This window comes from Oncorhynchus clarkii, chromosome 24 (genome assembly GCF_045791955.1).
Source record: "Oncorhynchus clarkii lewisi isolate Uvic-CL-2024 chromosome 24, UVic_Ocla_1.0, whole genome shotgun sequence".
Taxonomy (NCBI): domain Eukaryota; kingdom Metazoa; phylum Chordata; class Actinopteri; order Salmoniformes; family Salmonidae; genus Oncorhynchus; species Oncorhynchus clarkii.
In genome coordinates this window covers 21,465,130-21,488,929 of record NC_092170.1, presented here as the reverse complement: position 1 = coordinate 21,488,929, position 23,800 = coordinate 21,465,130, and the positions used below count along the sequence as shown (strand labels likewise).

Here is a 23,800-nt window from a genome sequence, read left to right as displayed (position 1 = left end):
AAGACTATAGCTACATTGGAAATTACTGTAAGGCACTAACTATACTGATTCAGTCATATTTCTACCATCACAATTTAAAATCCAAACATATGTAAGAGACAATGACTGCGTTTCCACTGCAATGTCACTGCCCTTGAACTATGTACATGAAAACAAACTTACACGCTACATTAGCATGGATATAATTACACACAACACCAAACACCATATTTTGGCCATAGAGCACATACACACTGTGAGAAACCGTCCTCACTATTCTGCCTTAAACATATTGGATGTGCCATGTTGTGGCTTCTGGGAATGAGTCTTTTCCTGGCACCTATTGGCTATCCTGCATCAATGCCAATGGCACAATTTTCTACTTCAAACATAACGGAGGCACACTGCAGATTTAGGACAAAAAAGGGCAAAACATGCCTATAAGGAGAAAGTAAATTCAAGTCTGGTAGCCGGATAAGTTTGTGCTTTAGCCAAGTACTCGGTACTGTATGGCATGACAGTGAACACACGTCAGAGGAGTTGGCAGGTTGAAGTTCAAACAGATGGATACCAGGTCAAGAAAACATATGATTACTAAGAGAAGAGTACCATTCACAAAACTATTTCATGCTACTGTAAATGCAACCTGGTCTCAGAGCATTTCGTATTATTCTGTATGTAAATCTGAGAACACTGCATTTAGTATGATATGTTACGTTTCTTATGGTATGTATTAATTTGAGGATATCCATCGCCAATTTTGTATGATATGTTACAATTACAATTCGTATTATATGTTACGAATGCTAGGTGGTTAACATTAGCTAGCTTGCTAACATTAACTTTGCGTTATACGCCCATCCATCCACCCCAACCAACCACTATGTTTTCATTTTAGCCTTAAGTAACCATCTGTCTTATGTAACCATGCCAAATGTAACATATCATACTAATTGTAGCGCTCCAATTTACATTTACTATTGTTACGTCTAGTCTATAAAACCAGGCTGGTAAATAAGATTACCTCAAGCTTGATAAAACACCCAGATATTATGAGTTCAGATCTTTTTGCTATATTTGGCATAGATTGGATCACTACAGTATTTGTTCAAACAATGAGCAACAGACAGGTGTCACTCCCTTGGCCCCATGAGTAGGTCCTATACAACCCCACCCCTGGAGAGCTCTCCCTCCATGCATGTCACCACTCAGGGCAACAGATGTTTGGGAAATGTGACTGCAATCATTTGGGAAAGGCTGTTTAATTCCCAACTCAAGCTGCCCTTGTAGGAATCACGTGTGGCTGGGTGAGGATTAGCATGCATTGGTGCCATTGTGGGTTGGCACTTTCACTGTGACAGATGATGTCTAGATGCAGAAAGCCAGAACATGTAATCTCTGCATGGCCACTAGCATGACAAACCTACAGTCTAAAATGTATGCCACTCTAACCATACTAGCCTATATTAGGCTTTTGATAAACCTCGATTGACACCAATGTAGAAGTTGGGGGATTGTAGGACAACAAATGGCGTGATCTTAACACAAATGTGCACGCTTATCCGGTTCCATTTGTCAATGGGAGCCATCGGCATACCGTAGGCCTATATGTTTCCATAGACTTACTGGGATTTAAGAACTACATACTTAACGCCTGCTTTACTACTGTGTAGTAAATAACTAGAGAATAACTATTGGCCAAACAAAAAATATCATCATATAATGGCACTTAAAATAACATCACATTAGCCTAGGTATTAACATGGTAATACCATGGTAACAACTTATTCATAATATTCATAATAATTATAATAATAATAATTCATTCATAATTATTCATAATTTATAATAAAAACATGATTTTCCTAATACTCACAATATTGGCAACAACCTGTTACAGTAATGATGCTCTAAAGAAGAGATGAAAAATTTTGGTTGCATAAGAGGGGATTACATCAACTTTCAACTGCTGGAGTCTGTCACCCTAATCTAAAAGAAATCATCACACTGCTGCTGTCTCGACCGACCAAACAGTCTGCCTGTCTGTTTCCTACTGCCTCATAAAGCTGGGCTAATACCATCATGCCATGTTGGTGTCGTCGTGGAAACAGACCCTGTACAGTACTTATCCATTTTTACAGTCCCAAAGGGTCATGAGATGTTCTGGTCAGGAAAAGGCAATGTGTCAGCACTCCTGCAACTTTAGGCCATGGGAGAGAGAGAGAGGAGAGAGGAGAGAGGAGAGAGGGGGAGAGAGAGAGAGAGAGAGAGAGAGAGAGAGAGAGAGAGAGAGAGAGAGAGAGAGAAGAGAAAGAGAGAGAGATATTAAATGACCTTGTATTGTACTCAGTTTGCCATGCAGCAGTCAGAGAGAGAAGGGGGAGCACTACTGCACCACTCCCATGACGGTAATTGGGACAATGTGGGCAGCTTCACCCTACAAATGGCTTTGTCATCCAGGACCATTTCAATGGACATATAAATGACAAATAAAAAACATACTTTCTTACATGTTTTAATTTTGCGATGGAAAAGGTGTTTGCCAAGCAAGCAACATCTTCCAGCCCTGAGTATTTACTTGTCAGAATTCTCTGTCACAGACATCAGACGATCTCTAAGAACATTTACGAACACAAGAATTCAGAGGATAGATATTTCCACGCTGTCATCCCTTGATGTCATCACTTTGTTCCTGCCCAAAACTCTGTTTCCTCTTGTACAAAGGCACTTTCTCCTAATCAAGAGTGACAAAATAAATGGCTTCGCTGACCATGATTTTAAAAAGAAAAGTGTTATCCAAACATACATAGTCAATTGTGATATCCATCCAGTCGTGAAAGTATGTGGAGTGTTGGCACCATAGAAATATGTTTGGCACTGGCATTTTACATTCACAAGTTCACCACCCTTCCAGGGCAGAGACCTCTATTACAATACTGCTGGTCCTCCAGGCAATGTTTCATATTGTCCCGGATACACAGTTGTCTATTGTGTGGCTAAATGTTTTCCCCTGGTACGACAACAGGATGAGCCCATGAGAAAATCATCAGCGGGGATAATGAATGCTGTGAACCAGACAGCAGTTAGCTCAAACTGTACCCAGTGAACTTGTTTTGATTACTCTGAGTTTCACAACCCAATGCATTGCATGTGCCTCAACAGGGCGTCAAATTAATCACTTCTAATTGGAGTTGTTTACCGTACTGTAGCCCAACTCTCTCTACAAAGCCTGGAAAATGTCACTGTCATTGCCTTGCAATGTCTTTCTAAACTCCTGAATGGCTTATGGTTGGTTGTATAGGATACATTCCAATCAACATTAGTCTCAATTTTGTCCCTAAATGCTATTTATTTCTCAGATAGAGTATTTACAGTGCAGTTATCATTTTGTATTTACATATTCTTTTGCAAAAATGTCTAAAAACCTGTTTTTGCTTTGTAATTATTGTGTATTGTGTGTCGATTGATGATGGGAAAAAACTATTTAATCAATTTTAGAATCAAATCAAATTTTATTTGTCACATGCGCCGAATACAATAGGTGTAGACCTTACAGTGAAATACTTACTTACAAGCCCTTAACCAACAATGCAGTTTTAAGAAAATACCTACAAAAAAGTAAGAGATAAGAATAACAAATAATTAAAGAGCAGCAGTAAATAACAATATATACAGGGGGCACCGGTATAAAGTCAATGTCAGTGTGGGGCGCACCGGTGTCGAGGTAATTGAGGTAATATGTACATGTAGGTAGAGTTATTAAAGTGACTATGCATAGATAATAACAGAGAGTAGCAGAAGACTTCCAGAACGTGGGGGGGCAAATGCAAATACTCTGGGTAGCCATTTGATTAGCTATTCAGGAGTCTTAAGGCATGGGGGTAGAAGTTGTTTAGGAGCCTCTTTGACCTAGAAATGGCGCTCCGGTACCGCTTGCCGGTGCGGTAGCAGAGAGAACAGTCTATGACTAGGGTGGCTGGAGTCTAACAATTTTTAGGGCCTTCCTCTGACACCGCCTGGTATAGAGGTCCTGGATGGCAGGATAAGGCTGTAACCTAACAACATGTGGAAAAAGTCAAGTGATCTGAATACTTTCTGAATGCACTGTATCTGTCCATAATTCTGGGGAGTAGTCAGTGAAACAATTGCGTTGTGTGTCATGATAAGCAGAAGCTGACACCTTTAAAGCCACACTTTCTGAATTGCTATCATTTAGCTGAGGAAACTACATGTGCAATATTAAGCCTATCATTCACTGGAATAAGACAGAGTAAGTACCTTAAAGATACAGAAAACCATATAAACTGCTTTTATCCATATATGGAGAGGAAAATAACACCATTTTGAATTGATGGAGAAGTACATTAGATTCTAGATTATTTTTCTGAGGTATATAAAAAAAGCATTTCTGTCATTTTGATTTGTTTATGTCATGTGCAGTGTTTGGAAAAAGTGTATCTTCATATCTCTCCACATTTCCACTGAATGGAGATGTAAAATGAGCGTGTTGATACGGTTTCAACGCTATGCCAGCTGTAGCTAGGCTACAGATGGATTGGGAGCAGTAGCTGACAAGGCAACCTCCCTGCCGTCCTCGAATAAACAGGGGTAAAACAATGTTGGCATCTGTCGCCACACCCAACACATTAGCTGAGGTTGTAGTAGCAGAAAAGGAACGTTTTAACCCGGTGACAGCGACATGACCACTGCTCGAGGTTGTGAATGAGCGACAGACAGAAGGAGAGACTCAGGCACAGCACAGACATCATGGCTCTTGCGCATCACCATCGTAGCTCGCAGCATGAATAGATATACCAACATTGACATGAATAATGAATGCATGTTCAAAGGCTCTCAATAGACTGGTCGGTATTTAACAATGATGGTGGCACTTGTTAAGGAACACTTCAAGGCAGGCGTTTAAAGATGCGGACTCTGCTCTCTGTCAATGCGCATGATACTGCGGTTCTACTACTACGGCACGCTTCAACTCACCTTGAATTGGTACGCGTATGTTCTCCTGTCATTCGCATAGTAAGGGGCGTAAGAATAACCAATACACGCCCCAAATCCTCTATCAGCAACCAATCCAAAGAAAGAAAAGGCGGAGCTTTTGGGTAAAATATCACACTTGGTTTCACTATGCGCTCGTAAAACAGTTCCGTCTACTACAATCGCGGCGGTGCAGGTGCTCTGTCTCTTCGGGAGAGGATGCGGACGGAAGGACGGGGGAGGGAAGGGATGAAGGGAATCGCCGAGAGGAAAGTGCATAGAATATGAATAAAAAGGTATCGATAAGAGCGCGCGCTGTGCAATGTCGAATATGAAAGATTCGTTGAACGGGGCACTTTGCGTGGTAATAGCTGGTCGGCAATAGTACTATGATTTGGTATGTGGCCACTTTGATAGCAAGTGTTTTCAGCACCAGAGGAACGGCCGCTCAAGGTGAGTTGAAGTGCAATATATTTTGTGCCGCCCATAATATATGATTTTGAGCGACTGCATGTGGGTTTGCCGCTGGCCTTTGCATAGCATGCTCATTCTATATTGGTAGATTAACGCAATAGCTGTATTTCATTGATTTAAATGGCTGCATTTCCTCTAGTCACGTGAAAGTTGTGCCTTGGTTAATTGTTTTTTTCTAAATAATTTAGTTAAATATTAGCCTACTCCTTATCATGTAATTATATAATTATGTAATACAGCCTCAAGAGTAAAATCTCACATTTGAAAGGAAAGATGTGAGACATAATATTGCATAATTCTGTATAAAATAATTGCTCCATTATTTGAGCAGAGAAATACTACGAGCATATTACTGTCTGTACTGTAAGTACATAGTGCTATGGTCGGTGATAGTAGCCTATACAGCCAGGAGCATGTGTTTCAGATGTGTCAGAAAAAAGGCCAAAAATACATTTTGTTCTGTTATTTGCTTTAGAAAAAAATCTGTCATGATCAGTAGAGGTGTCAGCAGTCTCAAATGTGATCATTTTCCCAAAAGGGGTGTGACGCTACACTAGTTTCCAATATGGGAAAGTAACTCGTCACGAAATGCAGAAATATTGTCACATAACATTGGAATTTGTATGTGCATGAATGTGTTCATTTAATGTTATGAATATTGTCTGTCTAAATTCAATTTCAGAGGGTATGTAACTGCTGTGTGTGATGTGTCAGTAACTGACAATTCAAATAAAATCGAATCAAATTGTATTGGTCACATACACATATTTAGCATATGTTATTGCGGGTGTAGTGAAATGCTTGTGTTCCTAGCTCCAACATTGCAGTAATATCTAACAATTCACAACAATACACACAAATCTACAGTAAAAGAATGGAGTTAAAAAATATATAAATATTAAGATGAGCAATGTCGGAGTGGCTTTGACTAAAATACAGTAGAATACAGTATATACATATGAGATGAGTAAAGCAGTATGTAAACTTTACTAAATTGACCAGTGTTCCATTATTAAAGTGACCAGTGATTCCATGTCTATGTATATAGGGCAGTAGCCTCTAAGGTGCAGGGTTGAGTAACCGGGTGGTAGCCGGCTAGTGATGGCTATTTAACAGTCTGATGGCCTTGAGATAGAAGCTGTTTTTCAGTCTCTCGGTCCCAGCTTTGATGCACCTGTACTGACCTCGCCTTCTGGATGGTAGCGGGGTGAACAGACTGTGGCTCGGGTGGTTGATGTCCTTGATAATATTTTTGGCCTTCCTGTGACTTCGGGTGCTGTAGGTGTTATGGAGGGCATGCAGTGTGCCCCGGAGATGTGTTGGGCAGACCACACAACCCTCTGGAGAGCCCTGTGGTGGCGGGCAGTGCAGTTGCCGTACCAGGCGGTGGGTGATCCAGCCCAACAGGATGCTCTTAATTGTGCATCTGTAAAGGTTTGTGAGGGTCTTAGGGGCCAAGCCAAATTTCTTCAGCCTCCTTCACCACACTGTCTGTGTGGGTGGACCATTTCAGATCATCGGTGATGTGTACGCCGAGGAACTTGAAGCTTTTCACCTTCTCCACTGCGGTCCAGTCGATGTGGATAGGGGCGTTGTGAAGGTGCCCTGGCCATCAGAGGTGTTTACCAAATGGTCTGGAGCGGAGCAAGGAATGTTTAACATTTACAATATCAATTATGCAAGTTTGTTCACATTTGAATGAAAACACTGTGTTGACCCATGGACTGATTTAACCTTGCTCTTCCAATAGTGTCCAGATGGGGGAGTGATTTCTCCAGCTGTCACGTGATGATGACTGAGCTCAATGACCCCTCATCCTCTGTCTAAAATTACTCTGCTTTCTGTCTCATTTGACAACTGAAGATTAGAATTGTTAATTTGTATGATTTGTGAGGGCCAGGGGTTCGACACAATATAAAGAGTTTTTTATATATGAAACATAATTAGATTTTAGTTTAGTCAAAACATACATTATTATTTCCTTTCTTGCTGTTTCTTTGATAATGAAATACCTGCCCTGGTCTCTCATGTAGTGGTCACATTCAGGGTTGTCTGTTCCATCCCTGAAATAGGTATTACCAGTGGCTATACAATGTTGGTTTTACTTTTTAATCCCCCCATGCATGTTGTTGTTACTCTGTTGGTTTAGGCCTCAATGGTTAGGGTTAGGATTTATTATTGCATAAAAACTGTTTTAGAGAAATGTCAACCGCTGAAATGTGATTGTACAAATCTGAAAACCACCTATGTAAATATTAGTTTAAACAGCTTTTGTGGAGAAATATTAATACAATTGGTATACTTTCTAAGGATGTCTGCATCCTTTGCCTGTTGCTTTTGCTATCTCTGTGTTAGGCATGTTGGTAGATGAAGTAAGATGTCAGGGTAGAGGTTAGTGCCCCTAGCAAGGTTGGGGTCAATCCATTTCCAATCAATTCAGAAAATTAATTCAGAAAAAATGTTCCTTGTAACAAACTATGGGCATTAATTACATTTGAATTTACCTCCTGAATTGACTCAAGTTTAAAGGAAATTACTCCATTCACAGTCTCCGGCACTATGTGTTTCATCCTACTGTACCATTACTGCTTTCCCCTGCCTGAGAGAAGGATACAGTCAGTCCCACATCTAGTCTCTTCTCTCTCACTCATTCATTCAACCGTTCTACCGTTCTCTGATATCATTCACTCGTCTATAGCACCCATTCACCTACAGATACCTCACTCACATGCATTTTTTCTATTTATTTAACTAGGCAAGTCCGTTAAGAACAAATTCGTATGTACAATGACAGCCTACACCGGCCAAAGCCAGGGCGATGTTGGGCCAAATGTGCAGCACCCTATGGGACTCCCAATCACGGCCGGTTGTGATACAGCCTGGATTCAAACCAGGGTGTCTGTAGTGACGCCTCTTGCACTGAGAAGCAGTGCCTTAGACCGCTGCGCCACTCGGGAGCCCACATTCACTCGGACACACAACCTATACCCTCACTCATTCACTGTCAGGCATATGCTCTATTTACTCTCCCAATCATGGGAGGAAAGCTTGTAAACCCAGCCTAGAGAAAGCCCTGTGCTCAAGCTGTGGAAGGCAGACTTCTGCCAGCACAGCACTGGGCATGTGCCAGCTCTTTCTGCTGCAACCACTCCTCTCGCCTCGGCCAGTTCGCTCCCAGTGGAATCTCCCTGCAAACAAAGCCTGGAGCATTCTGGGAAAGCCAGTATGAGGAACAGGCCTGATTGAAGCCCCCAGTCCTCTTTTCTTAATTTTATTTTTTATTTTTTAGGGGGTGGATCAGCTTTAATACTTTTTCCACATTTTGTTACATTACAGCCTTATTCTAAAATGGATTACATTGTTTTTTTCCTCATCAATCTAACAACCTGTTTTCGCTTTGTCGTTATGGGGTATTATGCAGATTAACAAGGGAAAAAATACATGTAATAAGGCTGTAATGTAACAAAATGTGGAAAAAGGGAAGGGTCTCATGAGTCTCACGAGAATCCCAGGGGCAGTAAAACCGCATGCACCGCTCAGGCAGTCAAGAGGGAAAATGATTCCATCATTGAACAGGGAGGTTCCAAAGATTTAAATAGGGAAAAATAACAGTCATATTATTCATCTCAGCAGAATTTAAGAGATGTAATGTAGTGTTATTGACATAGTGAGTGAGACTGAGTGTGGCAGAGTGAGAGGGTAGAGAGAGAGAAAGAGAGGGTAAAGAGAGAGGGTAGAGACAGAGAGAGAGAGGGTAGAGACAGAGAGAGAGTGGGTAGAGACAGAGAGAGAGGGTAGAGACAGAGAGAGAGTGGGTAGAGACAGAGAGAGAGGGTAAAGACAGAGGGAGAGGGTAGAGACAGAGAGAGAGAGGGTAGAGAGAGAGGGTAGAGACAGAGAGAGAGAGGGTAGAGACAGAGAGAGAGGGTAGAGACAGAGAGAGAGAGAGGGTAGAGACAGAGAGAGAGAGGATAGAGACAGAGAGAGAGAGGGTAGAGACAGAGAGAGAGGGTAGAGACAAAGAGAGAGAGGTTAGAGAGAGAGGGTAGAGACAGAGAGAGAGGGTCGAGACAGAGAGAGAGGGTAGAGACAGAGAGAGAGAGGGAGAGGGTAGAGACAGAGAGAGAGGGTCGAGACAGAGAGAGAGGGTAGAGACAGAGAGAGAGAGGGTAGAGACAGAGAGAGAGAGAGAGAGGGTAGAGACAGAGAGAGAGGGTCGAGACAGAGAGAGAGGGTAGAGACAGAGAGAGAGAGGGTAGAGACAGAGAGAGAGAGAGGGTAGAGACAGAGAGAGAGGGTCGAGACAGAGAGAGAGGGTAGAGACACAGAGAGAGGGTAGATAGAGAGAGGGTAGAGACATAGAGAGAGGTTAGAGAGAGAGGGTAGAGACAGAGAGAGAGGGTAGAGACAGAGAGAGAGGTTAGAGACAGAGAGAGGTTAGAGACAGAGAGAGGTTAGAGACAGAGAGAGAGGTTAGAGACAGAGAGAGAGGTTAGAGACAGAGAGAGGTTAGAGACAGAGAGAGAGGGTAGAGACAGAGAGAGAGGGTAAAGACAGAGAGAGAGGGTAGAGACAGAGAGAGGGTAGAGACACAGAGAGAGGGTAGAGACACAGAGAGAGGGTAGAGACAGAGAGAGAGGGTAGAGACAGAGAGAGAGGGTAGAGACAGAGAGAGAGGGTAGAGACAGAGAGAGAGGGTAGAGACAGAGAGAGAGGGTAGAGACACAGAGAGAGAGGGTAGAGACAGAGAGAGAGGGTAGAGACAGAGAGAGAGGGTAGAGAGAGAGAGAGGGTAGAGACACAGAGAGAGAGGGTAGAGACACAGAGAGAGAGGGTAGAGACAGAGAGAGTAGAGACAGAGAGAGTAGAGACAGAGAGAGGGTAGAGACAGAGAGAGAGGGTAGAGACAGAGAGAGAGAGGGTAGAGACAGAGGGTAGAGACAGAGAGAGAGAGGGTAGAGACAGAGAGAGAGGGTAGAGACAGAGAGAGAGAGAGGGTAGAGACAGAGAGAGGTTAGAGACAGAGAGAGAGGGTAGAGACAGAGAGAGAGGGTAAAGACAGAGAGAGAGGGTAGAGACAGAGAGAGGGTAGAGACACAGAGAGAGGGTAGAGACACAGAGAGAGGGTAGAGACAGAGAGAGAGGGTAGAGACAGAGAGAGAGGGTAGAGACAGAGAGAGAGGGTAGAGACAGAGAGAGAGGGTAGAGACAGAGAGAGAGGGTAGAGACACAGAGAGAGAGGGTAGAGACAGAGAGAGAGGGTAGAGACAGAGAGAGAGGGTAGAGAGAGAGAGAGGGTAGAGACACAGAGAGAGAGGGTAGAGACACAGAGAGAGAGGGTAGAGACAGAGAGAGTAGAGACAGAGAGAGTAGAGACAGAGAGAGGGTAGAGACAGAGAGAGAGGGTAGAGACAGAGAGAGAGAGGGTAGAGACAGAGACAGAGGGTAGAGACAGAGAGAGTGGAGACAGAGAGAGGGTAGAGACAGAGGGTAGAGACAGAGAGAGTGGAGACAGAGAGAGAGAGAGGGTAGAGACAGAGACAGAGGGTAGAGACAGAGAGAGAGAGGGTAGAGACAGAGAGAGAGAGGGTAGAGACAGAGAGAGAAATTAAAGAGACATTTATTGAGCAGATTCCATCACTCACACTTGTTCTTGAGGGCAGTGCAATTTCTTTGATTTATCGATGTTGAATAAACATAATTTTCCATAACCAACTGCAATTAGACAAGCCATATGAAAGTGCTAATAAGCATGCTTCTTGATGTAAATCATCAAGGTTATTATGACTGAAGAATCTACTACTTGTTTAAAAAAGGAAGGAAGTTGAGTCTATGTGACTCGATCCGTGTTAGCATGGGGGAAATGTCAGTGACTTACAACCACCCTCCGTATATCCTGATTTCCTGTAAGGGGCACCTCTGGCAGTGCTTCACAGTGTTGAGCTGGCCTTTGGGCCTCTGGCAGTGCTTCACAGTGTTGAGCTGGCCTTTGGGCCTCTGGCAGTGCTTCACAGTGTTGAGCTGGCCTTTGGGCCTCTGGCAGTGCTTCACAGTGTTGAGCTGGCCTTTGGGCCTCTGGCAGTGCTTCACAGTGTTGAGCTGGCCTTTGGGCCTCTGGCAGTGCTTCACAGTGTTGAGCTGGTCTTTGGGCCTCTGGCAGTGCTTCACAGTGTTGAGCTGGCCTTTGGGCCTCTGGCAGTGCTTCACAGTGTTGAGCTGGCCTTTGGGCCTCTGGCAGTGCTTCACAGTGTTAAGCTGGTCTTTGGGCCTCTGGCAGTGCTTCACAGTGTTGAGCTGGCCTTTGGGCCTCTGGCAGTGCTTCACAGTGTTAAGCTGGTCTTTGGGCCTCTGGCAGTGCTTCACAGTGTTGAGCTGGCCTTTGGGCCTCTGGCAGTGCTTCACAGTGTTGAGCTGGCCTTTGGGCCTCTGGCACGCCTGGCCCGTTTCACACCCCCTCTCTGTGCCCAGTGCCCAGTGCCCAGGCAAAAGCAGGTGTCAGCTAATTGTTGAGTGAGGGCTGGGGCCCTTCCTTAATTGGTCTGTGCTTGTCTGAGGGGGACATGCAGCTACAGAGGGCCAGAGAGTGGAGGGGAGAGAGACTGACTAGGCTGGGCTGGCTCACACCACTGTGCTGTCAGGCTAAAGATGTGTTTTAAAAGGTATATGACACCCAGATCTCTGTCTGTCAGATGAATGCCACTGGTGTTTCAGAGATAGTAGGCAGCTCGCCTGCGGTGGCATGGCCTCTTGTCTGTGTTGTGTAGTAGTGGGCAGCCTGTGTAGGATGTAGTGTTCATGAGGCTGCTTTTCATGTAGGGGAGTGTGCTGTGCTCAATAGCATATGTTGTGCATAGAAGGAAGGGCCCACTAGCTGGTATTGAGTAGAAGGTAAAGTATAGGATTTCTAATCTGCATAATGTGTTCCCTGTCATGAAGGGTATTTTTTAAATCATAATGTAGAGAGAGAGAGGCTGCGATGATTCCAGTTTAGGGCTGATTCCAGTTTAGGGCTGATTCCAGCTTAGGGCTGATTCCAGTTTAGGGCTGATTCCAGTTTAGGGCTGATTCCAGTTTAGGGCTGATTCCAGTTTAGGGCTGATTCCAATTTAGGGCTGATTCCAGTTTAGGGCTGATTCCAGTTTAGGGCTGATTCCAGTTTAGGGCTGATTCCAGTTTAGGGATGATTCCAGTTTAGTACTGATTCCAGTTTAGGGCTGATTCCAGCTTAGGGCTGATTCCAGTTTCGGGCTGATTCCAGTTTCGGGCTGATTCCAGTTTAGGGCTGATTCCAGTTTAGGGCTGATTCCAGTTTAGGGCTGATTCCAGCATAGGGCTGATTCCAGTTTAGGGCTGATTCCAGTTTAGGGCTGATTCCAGTTTAGGGCTGATTCCAGTTTAGGGCTGATTACAGTTTAGGGCTGATTCCAGCTTAGGGCTGATTCCAGTTTAGGGCTGATTCCAGTTTAGGGCTGATTCCAGTTTAGGGCTGATTCTAGCTTAGGGCTGATTCCAGTTTAGGGCTGATTCCAGTTTAGGGCTGATTCTAGCTTAGGGTTGCAAAATTCCCAGAATTTTCTATAAATTCCCTTGTTTTCCAGAAATCCAGGTTGAAGAATTCTGGAATTCCTACTTATTCCCTCCTGATTCCGGGGAATCCTACAAACGGGATTTCTGTAAAACCAGGGAACCTATTGAATGTTCCTGGAATTTTGCAGCCTTATTCCTGATAATAAGAAATAGCATTTTTTTCCCTCTGTTGTCATCACTTTTACGTATAGATGTTATCAGTACTCAGTTAGAGATTTTGGAGAGGTTGATAAGTAACCTACTTGACATACAGGTAACTGCCAAAATAATGGAAACACTTGAGTAAATGAGGGATACAAAGTATATTGAAAGTGGGTGCTTCCACACAGGTGTGGTTCCTGAGATAATTAAGCAATTAACATCCCATCATTCTTAGGGTCATGTATAAAAATGGTGGGCAGACCATTATTTTGGCAACCATAGCTATGCCCCCATAGGATGACATCCACGGGGCACGAGTGGTAACTGAATGGTTTGATGTGCATGAAAACAATGTGAACCATATGCCATGGCCATCTCAGTCACCAGATCTCAACCCAATTAAACACTTATGGGAGATTCTGGAGTGGTGCCTGACAGAGTGTTTTCCAACACCGTCATCAAAACACGAAATAATGGCATTTCTTGTGGAAGAATGGCGTCGCATCCCTCCAATAGAGTTCCAGACACTTGTAGAATCTATGCCAAGGTGTCAGCTCATTGTTGAAGCTTTTCTGGTTCGTGGTGCCCAACACCCTATTAAAACACTTTATATAGGTGTTTCCTTTATTTTGTCAGTTTGCTTATTGTTAATCTTTGTTCAGGTCCCCCTCTCTGTGAAGAGTGGTTAAAGGTTCATTCATTTTCCAGTGATGTTAGACTTCTCCTTTATTCAACTACAATACCACTCTGTGGTGCCCAGGATCCTGCATGATCAAATACATAATGTTACCATTTATAAAGGTCATGATTAAGTCTCTCCTCTCCCATTTGCTCTGTCACCGTCTGTCTTTCCTGCCTTCCGCCTCACCCTGCATCACTATCACTGTAATGTATTCCTCTCGATTGCAGTCTGTGTTTGTCTTTTCATATGGTTTATGTTTTTGTATTAGTGCCACAAATCCAGATTTCTTTAGGAAAGCTATTTATAGGGCAGCTATTACAATGTTTGTTTGATAAGTAGCTCAACGAGGATAGGATTGGCTTTTGTACTTGTATGTCACACTTTGATGTTAGGTTGTCAGTGTGTTCTGGGATGACTTATATTCAACACCAGTATTTTTACTGAGGCTGACTGTCTGGTAGTACTACGCTGAGCTTGGGTTTGACAGACTCCATGTGGCGCCAGTGGGTGTAACTGAGAGTGAGTCACACAGCTTCTGGTCAGTCTATGACGTTGGTTCACTCATATCATTGTCTCACACTGCCTGTGTAGGAGGTGGTCATCTGTCATTAATGTATGTGTCCCTGTATGTAAGTGTCCATGTTAGCTATCCATGCTGTTTCTCTGTGTGCAGCCTAGGCACTCCTATCCATGTGTCCTGACTACACTCATTGCATTGCACCTCATTGCCACACACACACACACACACACACACACACACACACACACACACACACACACACACACACACACACACACACACACACACACACACACACACACACACACACACACACACACACACACACACACACACACACACACTGTTCTCTGATGTGACCTTCAGCACATGCAGGCTGGCATTCAATTACCACCCTGTCAGTGGCCCATCCAGCCCAGTCGCTGCACGTCCTTGAGATTCATTCTCTACTCTAGTCTATATTCCATTACATCCAGGACATTGTGTGTTCTGTCCAGTTTAATCTGTGCTCATATCCTTGCATCACATACACCATAACCATGTGTGTGCTGGTACTGAAGTGCTTGTAGTGTCATATTCACCTTTGCTCAATACCTGATTTCATATCACAGATTATCGTGAATTAGAAATTTGTGACAGGCACATGAAAAAGTTTTTAAAAATTGTGTCCACCACACAATTTTCTTCTTTATAATCCAGTACACAATTTTCTTCATAACTAATTCCAATGTGGCCAACTTTAGCTAAGTGGCTAACGTTAGCTAGGCTAGGGGTTAAGGCTAGGATTAGTGGTTAAGGTTAGTGTTAGGTAACATGCTAGCTAAGTAGTTAAAGGGTTAGCTAACATGCTATCTAAGTAGTAAAAAAAATTGTAAGGTGTTACAAAGTGGATAAATGTTGTCCATCATGTGATTTGAACACGCACCGTTTGGGTTGCTAGACATTCACATTATGCGCCCACCCATCCTCCCCAAACAAACCTCCCTCCTATCGTTTCTGTCTTAAGTAACCTACTGCCTTTATCTGTGATTAAAATGCACTGTATACTGTATAATGTGGTGGACACAAAATTTTTTACTTTTTATGTGTCATGAATTTCCCAAGTAATTGGTGTCTATTTCAGGATAATTTGTGATAGTGGATTGTAGTGCTGTAGCACTGCCAGGATCCAAAGCACTTCTGTTCCCCATCCACTCCCTTGTAATGTTTTGATGGTAGATTTGTCACAGATTGAGTCAGTGTCAGGAAGATGATTTAGGCATCCTGGGGTGACATGAAAACCCCACGTCTCCAAATGTAGTACATTTATTATGTATATTTATTCAGATTTTATATGATCTCTTATTACATTGGACTTCGATAATGTCAAAATATTTCACAGCTATTGTTCTAGCTGCATAATTACAGCCCAAAGTTCCTGGAGAGTCCACACACGCAAATCTGTGATCATTATTGCAAGTACAGTAAAGGGTACTTTTCATGCAAGTGCCATTATCGTTGCTGCGGCTCGAATAGGCAGGTTGAAATCTCCAGCGGATTTAACTCCTAACTGTCCCCGATGTTCTACTGTGAACATTCATGTTCTGCTCTGGACAGATGCTGATTGACTCGGAACAGATTCATTTGATTGATTAAGTGAGCTGCAAAAGAAGTAGGCTGCTTGCAGTGAGTAACTGGCTTTAGTATTGGTAGTGAACATGCCTATTTAACTGGTGCCAAATAATCTGGAATTATTATCCTGCATTGTGCTCTGGGACATGGACTGCCTCTGATTTAGCTAATTTACCTGCAAATGCAGACAGCAGCATAGTGTACTGGATAAAGTCGTCCCTTCAGGAATTCATTATGAGCAGGATCAGCACTACTGTTACTTGTAGTTAGGAGTTAGGATACTTGTACAGATGAGGTAGTTGCTGAATTAAATGTTTTCCAAGATGGCGTAGCAGTCGGACGTGTATTTGTCTTGTCCCGTCTTGTCCTGTGTACATATTAGTTTTCCTTGTTTTTCCCCCGTATATATTTAGTGTATATTTTAATCTCACTTTCCATCTACGAACTGAAATACTTTCCTGCAACCAGCCTCACCCAATGTGGTACGGATCTGCTATTTTTATACTTTAGAATCGGAACCCCCATCAGAAGCTAGCCAGCTAACTAGCTACTAGCTAGTTGTCAGTTAGCCACTGCTAGCGGTCTTCACCGTTAACTCGGACATCAACCAGCTTCAGCTCGGTCAATACCTGCCAGTCTGCAAAGCGCGATAACAACCCAGAGCATATCGGACTGCTTTTTCTCTACCTCATCACCGGATTCCTGCCACAAACCCTGGTCCATTATACTGGATCATCACAGCTAGTTAGCTGCATTCGAGTGGCTACTATTGGCCAACGCCTTTGTCCCGAAGCAAGCACCAGTTAGCCTTGAGCTAGCCTCGAGCTAGGCCCATCTTTGGGCTAGCCGAAGAGGTCTACCAGCTAATTCTTGGGCTACAATAACTATTTTGCCCATTGGCCTGGACCCTTTATTGCCAACACGGAGCCCTGCCGATCCATCACGACTGGTCTGCCGACGTAATTGTCCGAGATGGTTTCAACAGATTTTTCCATTGCGATGTCGCCGAAGGCCCATCTGCTAACCCCGGCCCGCTAGCTGTCTGAATCGGCGTGTCTCCAGCTCGCCTAGCATAGTAGCGACTACCGAACGGCTCCCTGACTCACCTACTGCTGCTCATTAGACCCTATGATCAATCGGCTACACATGCCTCTCCCTAATGTCAGTATGCCTTGTCTATTGCTGTTTTGGGCATTTATTATTGTCTTATTTCACTGTAGAGCCGGCCCCCACACATGCGGTGACCTCACCTGGCTTAAATGGTGCCTCTAGAGACAAAACCTATCTCATCATCACTCAATGCACACACAGTACCTCCACTGTACTCACATCCTACCATTCCCTTGTCTGTACATTATGCCTTGAATCTATTCTTCCACGCCCAGAAATATGCTCTTGTTCCGAATGCACTAGACAACCAGTTCTTATAGCCTGTAGCCGTACCCTTATCCTACTCCTCCTCCTCCTCTGTTCCTCTGGTGATGTAGAGGTTAACCCAGGCCCTGCAGCCCCCAGCACCACTCCTATTCCCCAGGCGCTCTCATTTGTTGACTTCTGTAACCGTAAAAGCCTTGGTTTCATGCATGTTAACATCAGAAGCCTCCTCCCTAAGTTTGTTTTATTCACTGCTTTAGCACACTCCACCAACCCTGATGTCCTATCCGTGTCTGAATCCTGGCTTAGGAAGGCCACCAAAAATTCTGAAATTTCCATCCCCAACTACAACATTTTCCGACAAGATAGAACTGCCAAAGGGGCGGAGTGGCAAACTACTGTAGAGATAGCCTACGTAGTTCTGTCATACTATCCAGGTCTGTGCCCAAACAATTCAAGCTTCTACTTTTAAAAATCTACTTTTCCAGAAACAAGTCTCTCACTGTTGCCGCTTGTTACAGACACCCTCAGCCCCCAGCTGTGACCTGGACACCATATGTGAATTGATTGCCCCCCATCTATCTTCAGAGTTCGTACTGTTAGGTGACCTAAACTAGGATATTCTTAACACCCCGGCCATCCTACAATCTAAACTAGATGCCCTTAATCTCACACAAATTATTAAGAAACCTACCAGGTACAACCCTAAATCCGTAACCATAGGCACACTTTTAGATATCATCCTGCCCAACTTGCCCTCTAAATACACCTCTTCTGTCTTCAACCAGGATCTCAGTGATCACTGCCTCATTGCCTGTGTCCGTAATGGGTCCGCGGTCAAACGACCACCCCTCATCACTGTCAAACTCTCCCTAAAACACTTCAGTGAGCAGGCCTTTCTAATCGACCTGGCCCGGGTATCCTGGAAGGATATTGATCTCATCCCGTCAGTAGAGGATGCCAGGTTGCTCTTTAAAAGTGCTTTCCTCACCGTCATCGATAGGATGGCCGGGGTGTTAAGCATGTCCCAGTTTAGGTCACCTAACAGCACAAGCTCTGAAGATAGATGGGGGTCAATCAATTCACATATGGTGTCCAGGGCACAGATGGGGGCAGAAGGTAGCAAGTGGCAATGGTGAGAGACTTGTTTCTGGAAAGGTGGATTTTTTAAAGTAGAAGCTCAAATTGTTTGGGCACAGACCTGCATAGTAAGACATCTATCTCTGCAGTAGATTGCAACTCCGCCCCCTTTGGTAGTTCTATCTTGTCGGAAAATGTTACAGTTAGGGATGGAAATTTCAGGGTTTTTGGTGGTCTTCCTAAGCCAGGATTCAGACACGGATAGGACATCCGGGTTGACAGAGTGTGCTAAGGCAGAGAATAAAACAAATTTAGGGAGGAGGCTTTTAATGTTAACATTCATGTAACCAAGACTTTTACGGTTACAGAAGTCAACAAATGAGAGTGCCTGGGGAGTGGGAGTGGAGCTAGGCACTGCAGGGCCTGGATTAACCTCTACATCACCAGAGGAACAGAGGATGAGTAGGATAAGGTTACGGCTAAAGGCTATAAGAACTGGTCGTCTAGTACGTTCGGAACAGAGAGTAAAAGGAGCAGGTTTCTGTGCGTGGAAGAATAGATTCAAGGCATAATGTATAGACAAAGGTATGGTAGGATGTGAATACAGTTGAGGTAAACCTATGCATTGAGTGACGATGAGAGAGATATTGTCTCAAGAAACATAATTTAAACCAGGTGAGGTCACCGCATGTGTGGGAGGTGGAACTAAAGGGTTAAGGCGTGTTGAGCAGGGCTAGAGGCTCTACAGTGAAATTAGGCAATAATTACTAACCAAAACCTCAATGGACAAGGCATATTGACATTAGGGAGAGGCATGCGTAGCCAAGTGATCATAGGGGTCCAGTGAGTGGCTCAGGCTGGCCGGAGACACGGTGATTCAGGCAGCTAGTGGGCCGGGGCTAGCAAGCTAGCAGAAGCGCCTTGGAGGGACGTCGCGACGGAAGAAGTCAGTTGTAGCCCCCTCGTGCTGTAACGTCAGCAGACCAGTCGTCGTGAATCAGCAGGGCTCCGTGTGGTGAAAGGGTCCAAGCCAATTGGAAAAATAGGTACAGTGGCCAAGAATTTGTCCGATGGGCCTCTTAAGCTAAGTCCAATTTGGACCCTCTTTTTCTAAAATTATCCGCCTTAATTGTTGCAACCCCTATTACTAGCCTGTTCAACCTCTCTTTCGTATAGTCTGAGATCACCAAAGATTGGAAATCTGCCGTGGTCATCCCCCTCTTCAAACAGGGAGACACTCTAGATCCAAACTGTTATAGACCTATATCCATCCTGCCCTGATTTTCTAAAATCTTTGAAAGCCAAGTTAACAATCAGATCACTGACCATTTCAAATCCCACCATACCTTCTCCACTATGTAATCTGGTTTCCGAGCTGGTCATGGGTGCACCTCAGCCACGCTCAAGGTCCTAAACGATATCATAACCGCCATCAATAAAAGATAGTACTGTGCAGCCATCTTCATCGACCTGGCCAAGCCTTTCAACTCTGTCAATCACCGCATTCTTATAAGCAGACTCAATAGCCTTGGTTTCTCAAATGACTATCTCGCCTGGTTCACCAACTACTTCTCAGATAGAGTTCAGTGTGTCGAATCAGAGGGCCTGTTGTCCGGACCTCTGGCAGTCTCTATGGGAGTGCCACAGGGTTCAATTCTCGGGCTGACTCTTTTCTCTGTATATATCAATGATGTCGCTCTTGCTGCTGATGATTCTCTGATCCACCTCTAGGCAGACGACACCAGTCTGTATACACCTGGCCCTTCTTTGGACACTGTGTTAACAAACCTCCAAATGAGCTTCAATGCCATACAACACTCTTTCCGTGGCCTCCAACTACTTTTCAATGCTAGTAAAACTAAACGCATTCCCTTCAACCGATTGCTGCTCGCACCCGCCTGCCCGACTAGCATCACTACTCTGGATGGTTCGGACTTAGAATATGTGGAAAACTACAAATACCTAGGTGTTTGGTTAGACTGTAAATTCTCCGTCCAGACTTACATTAAGCATCTGCAATCCAAAACTAAATCTAGAATCGGCTTCCTATTTTGCAACAAAGCCTCCTTCACTCATGCTGCCAAACATATCCTCGTAAAACTGACTATCCTACCGATCCTTGACTTCGGCGATGTAATTTACAAAATAGCCTTCAACACTCTACTGAGCAAACTGGATGTAGTCTTATCACAGTGCCATCCATTCTGTCACCAAAGCCCCATATACTACCCACCACTGCGACCTGCATGCTCTTGTTGACTGGCCCTCGCTACATATTCGTGGCCAAACCCACTGGCTCCAGGTCATCTATAAGTCTTTGCTAGGTAAAGCCCGCTGAATATAAGTCTTTCCTAGGTAAAGCCCTCCTTATTTCAGCTCACTGGTCACCATAGCAACACCCACCAGTAGCACACACTCCAGCAGGTGTATTTCACTGGTCATCCCCAAAGCCATCACCTCATTTGGCCGCCTTTCCTTCCAGTTCTCTGCTGCCAATGACTGGAACGAATTGCAAAAATCACTGAAGCTGGAGACTCATATCTCCCTCTCAAACTTTAAGCATCAGCTGTCAGAGCAGTTTACCGATCACTGTACCTATACACAGCCAATCTGTAAATAGCACACCCAACTACCACATCCCCATATTGTTATTTATCTTGTTGCTCTTTTGCACCCCAGTATCTTTACTTGCACATCATCATCTGCACATCTATCACTCCAGTGTTAATGCTAAATTGTAATCATTTCGCCCCTATGGTCTATTTATTGACTTACCTCCCTAATATTCTACATTTGCACACACTGTACATTGATTTTTCTATTGTGTTAAAGACTGTACATTTGTTTATGTGTAACTCTGTGTTGTTATTTGTGTCTCACTGCTTTGCTTTATCTTGGCCAGGTTGCAGTTGTAAATGAGGACTTGTTCTCAAATTGGCCTACCTGGTTAAATAAAGGTGAAATAACAAATAAAATAAAAAAGATGTCTAAGAAGGTTGTTATCTTAGTTACAGTACTAAACTAATATAGGGCAGGCTATAATATATTGACTTGTCATCTTTCTGTTAGATGTATTGGTGCCTCAGTGATGACACTTGGTCTTTGAGAAAAGCTCAGCCTGTGAAGATATAGCGGAGGTTAGAACAGAGAGGGCCTGTAACATGATTTGCACAGCTGGCATTTATGTCTTGTTGAGAGCATAAATATGTTCCCTTGAAAAAGTTCCCATAAACACTGCCGGGTCACTGTGTCTCCATTAAGGAAATGAAAACGGCGGTAGCAGTGACTGGGCCTGTGCTGATCTTCCCCTTGTGATGATCTCATAAAGCGATTGGGGAGTTATTAGCCAGGCAGTATATTATCCTGGGTCTTTATGGTAATTCCTCTAGGATCCAAAAATAATGTTAGATAGAAACCGTGAACTCCGGAAACCTGAACTGTCTGCAGGGAAACAATGGGTTTCAGCACCACTGTGCCCCAAGCCCAGAGTGTAGGCTTTATAATGTGACAGCATTTAGTTCTCAAGCCAAACAATGTGGATAATATTTTATATTCCTCAACTTGTGTGGATAGTACTTGGCCTGCTTGGTCTCTTAGGGATAGACCACGTGAATTTCATGTTTTCATGTGATCACATGTGAAGTTAATGTGATGAAATGTGACAACATGTAAAGTAACGTGATAACATGAAACAACACGTGAAAACATGTGATCACATGTGAAGTGTTCAACAACAAAAACTTCTAGTGTGAAATGAAAGGGGTGGCTCATGTAGCTTAACCAGTGTTTGTAAAGTAGCTAACATAATATATTGCTTTTTGCTCATGGGTTACAGTTGATGATTACCTTAAAAAAAACTCTGGAAGACACATGTTGAGTCAATAAAAATATGTTAAATTGATAGAAGAGGGCACTATTTCAGGAAACAGCCTTTTGAAGTATCAAATTCTCTGATAAGTCAGAAAAATACTTTGTTGTCCATTACAACTGAATAGATTAGTTTCCTGAACATATATCCAGTCAGTAGGCAGCTCCAACACACGGTAAAAGGGTGCTGTGTAAACTGAGAGGAGATGGGAGTAGTCTAAGATTGAAATATGGGGTGCGTAAAGTATACTGCACAACTAATATGTTATGAAGGTGTAATAAATAGGGGTGTTAAGGCCATCACCACTCAGTTCCCTCCACCATGTCTACCACCCTGCAGCCATCACCACTCAGTTCCCTCCACCATGTCTACCACCCTGCAGCCATCACCACTCAGTTCCCTCCACCATGTCTACCACCCTGCAGCCATCACCACTCAGTTCCCTCCACCATGTCTACCACCCCGCAGCCATCACCACTCAGTTCCCTCCACCATGTCTACCACCCTGCAGCCATCACCACTCAGTTCCCTCCACCATGTCTACCACCCTGCAGCCATCACCACTCAGTTCCCTCCACCATGTCTACCACCCTGCAGCCATCACCACTCAGTTCCCTCCACCATGTCTACCACCCTGCAGCCATCACCACTCCGTCCCGTCTACCATGTCTACCACCCTGCAGCCATCACCACTCAGTTCCCTCCACCATGTCTACCACCCTGCAGCCATCACCACTCAGTTCCCTCCACCATGTCTACCACCCTGCAGCCATCACCACTCAGTTCCCTCCACCATGTCTACCACCCTGCAGCCATCACCACTCAGTTCCCTCCACCATGTCTACCACCCTGCAGCCATCACCACTCAGTTCCCTCCACCATGTCTACCACCCTGCAGCCATCACCACTCAGTTCCCTCCACCATGTCTACCACCCTGCAGCCATCACCACTCAGTTCCCTCCACCATGTCTACCACCCTGCAGCCATCACCACTCAGTTCCCTCCACCATGTCTACCACCCTGCAGCCATCACCACTCAGTTCCTTCCACCATGTCTACCATCCTCCAGCCATCACCACTCAGTTCCCTCCACCATGTCTACCACCCTGCAGCCATCACCACTCAGTTCCCTCCACCATGTCTACCACCCCGCAGCCATCACCACTCAGTTCCCTCCACCATGTCTACCACCCTGCAGTCATCACCACTCAGTCCCCTCCACCATGTCTACCATCCTCCAGCCATCACCACTCAGTCCCCTCCACCATGTCTACCATCCTCCAGCCATCACCACTCAGTCCCCTCCACCATGTCTACCATCCTCCAGCCATCACCACTCAGTTCCCTCCACCATGTCTACCACCCTGCAGCCATCACCACTCAGTTCCCTCCACCATGTCTACCACCCTGCAGCCATCACCACTCAGTTCCCTCCACCATGTCTACCATCCTCCAGCCATCACCACTCCGTCCCGTCTACCATGTCTAACG

The 23,800-nt window shown here is 44.4% G+C and overlaps 1 protein-coding gene across 2 annotated transcripts in view; it reads left to right on the top strand.

Moving 5' to 3' along the window:
* Positions 1-5,263: 5,263 nt before the first annotated feature.
* Positions 5,264-23,800, top strand: part of LOC139382847 (protein turtle homolog B-like) — a 73,799-nt gene continuing 55,262 nt past the window's right edge. For both annotated transcript variants that reach the window (XM_071127085.1, XM_071127086.1), the window contains exon 1: positions 5,264-5,424. In XM_071127085.1, the coding sequence (XP_070983186.1) occupies positions 5,361-5,424 (64 nt within the window). In that variant the 5' untranslated portion in view covers positions 5,264-5,360. The remainder of the gene's footprint in view (positions 5,425-23,800) is intronic.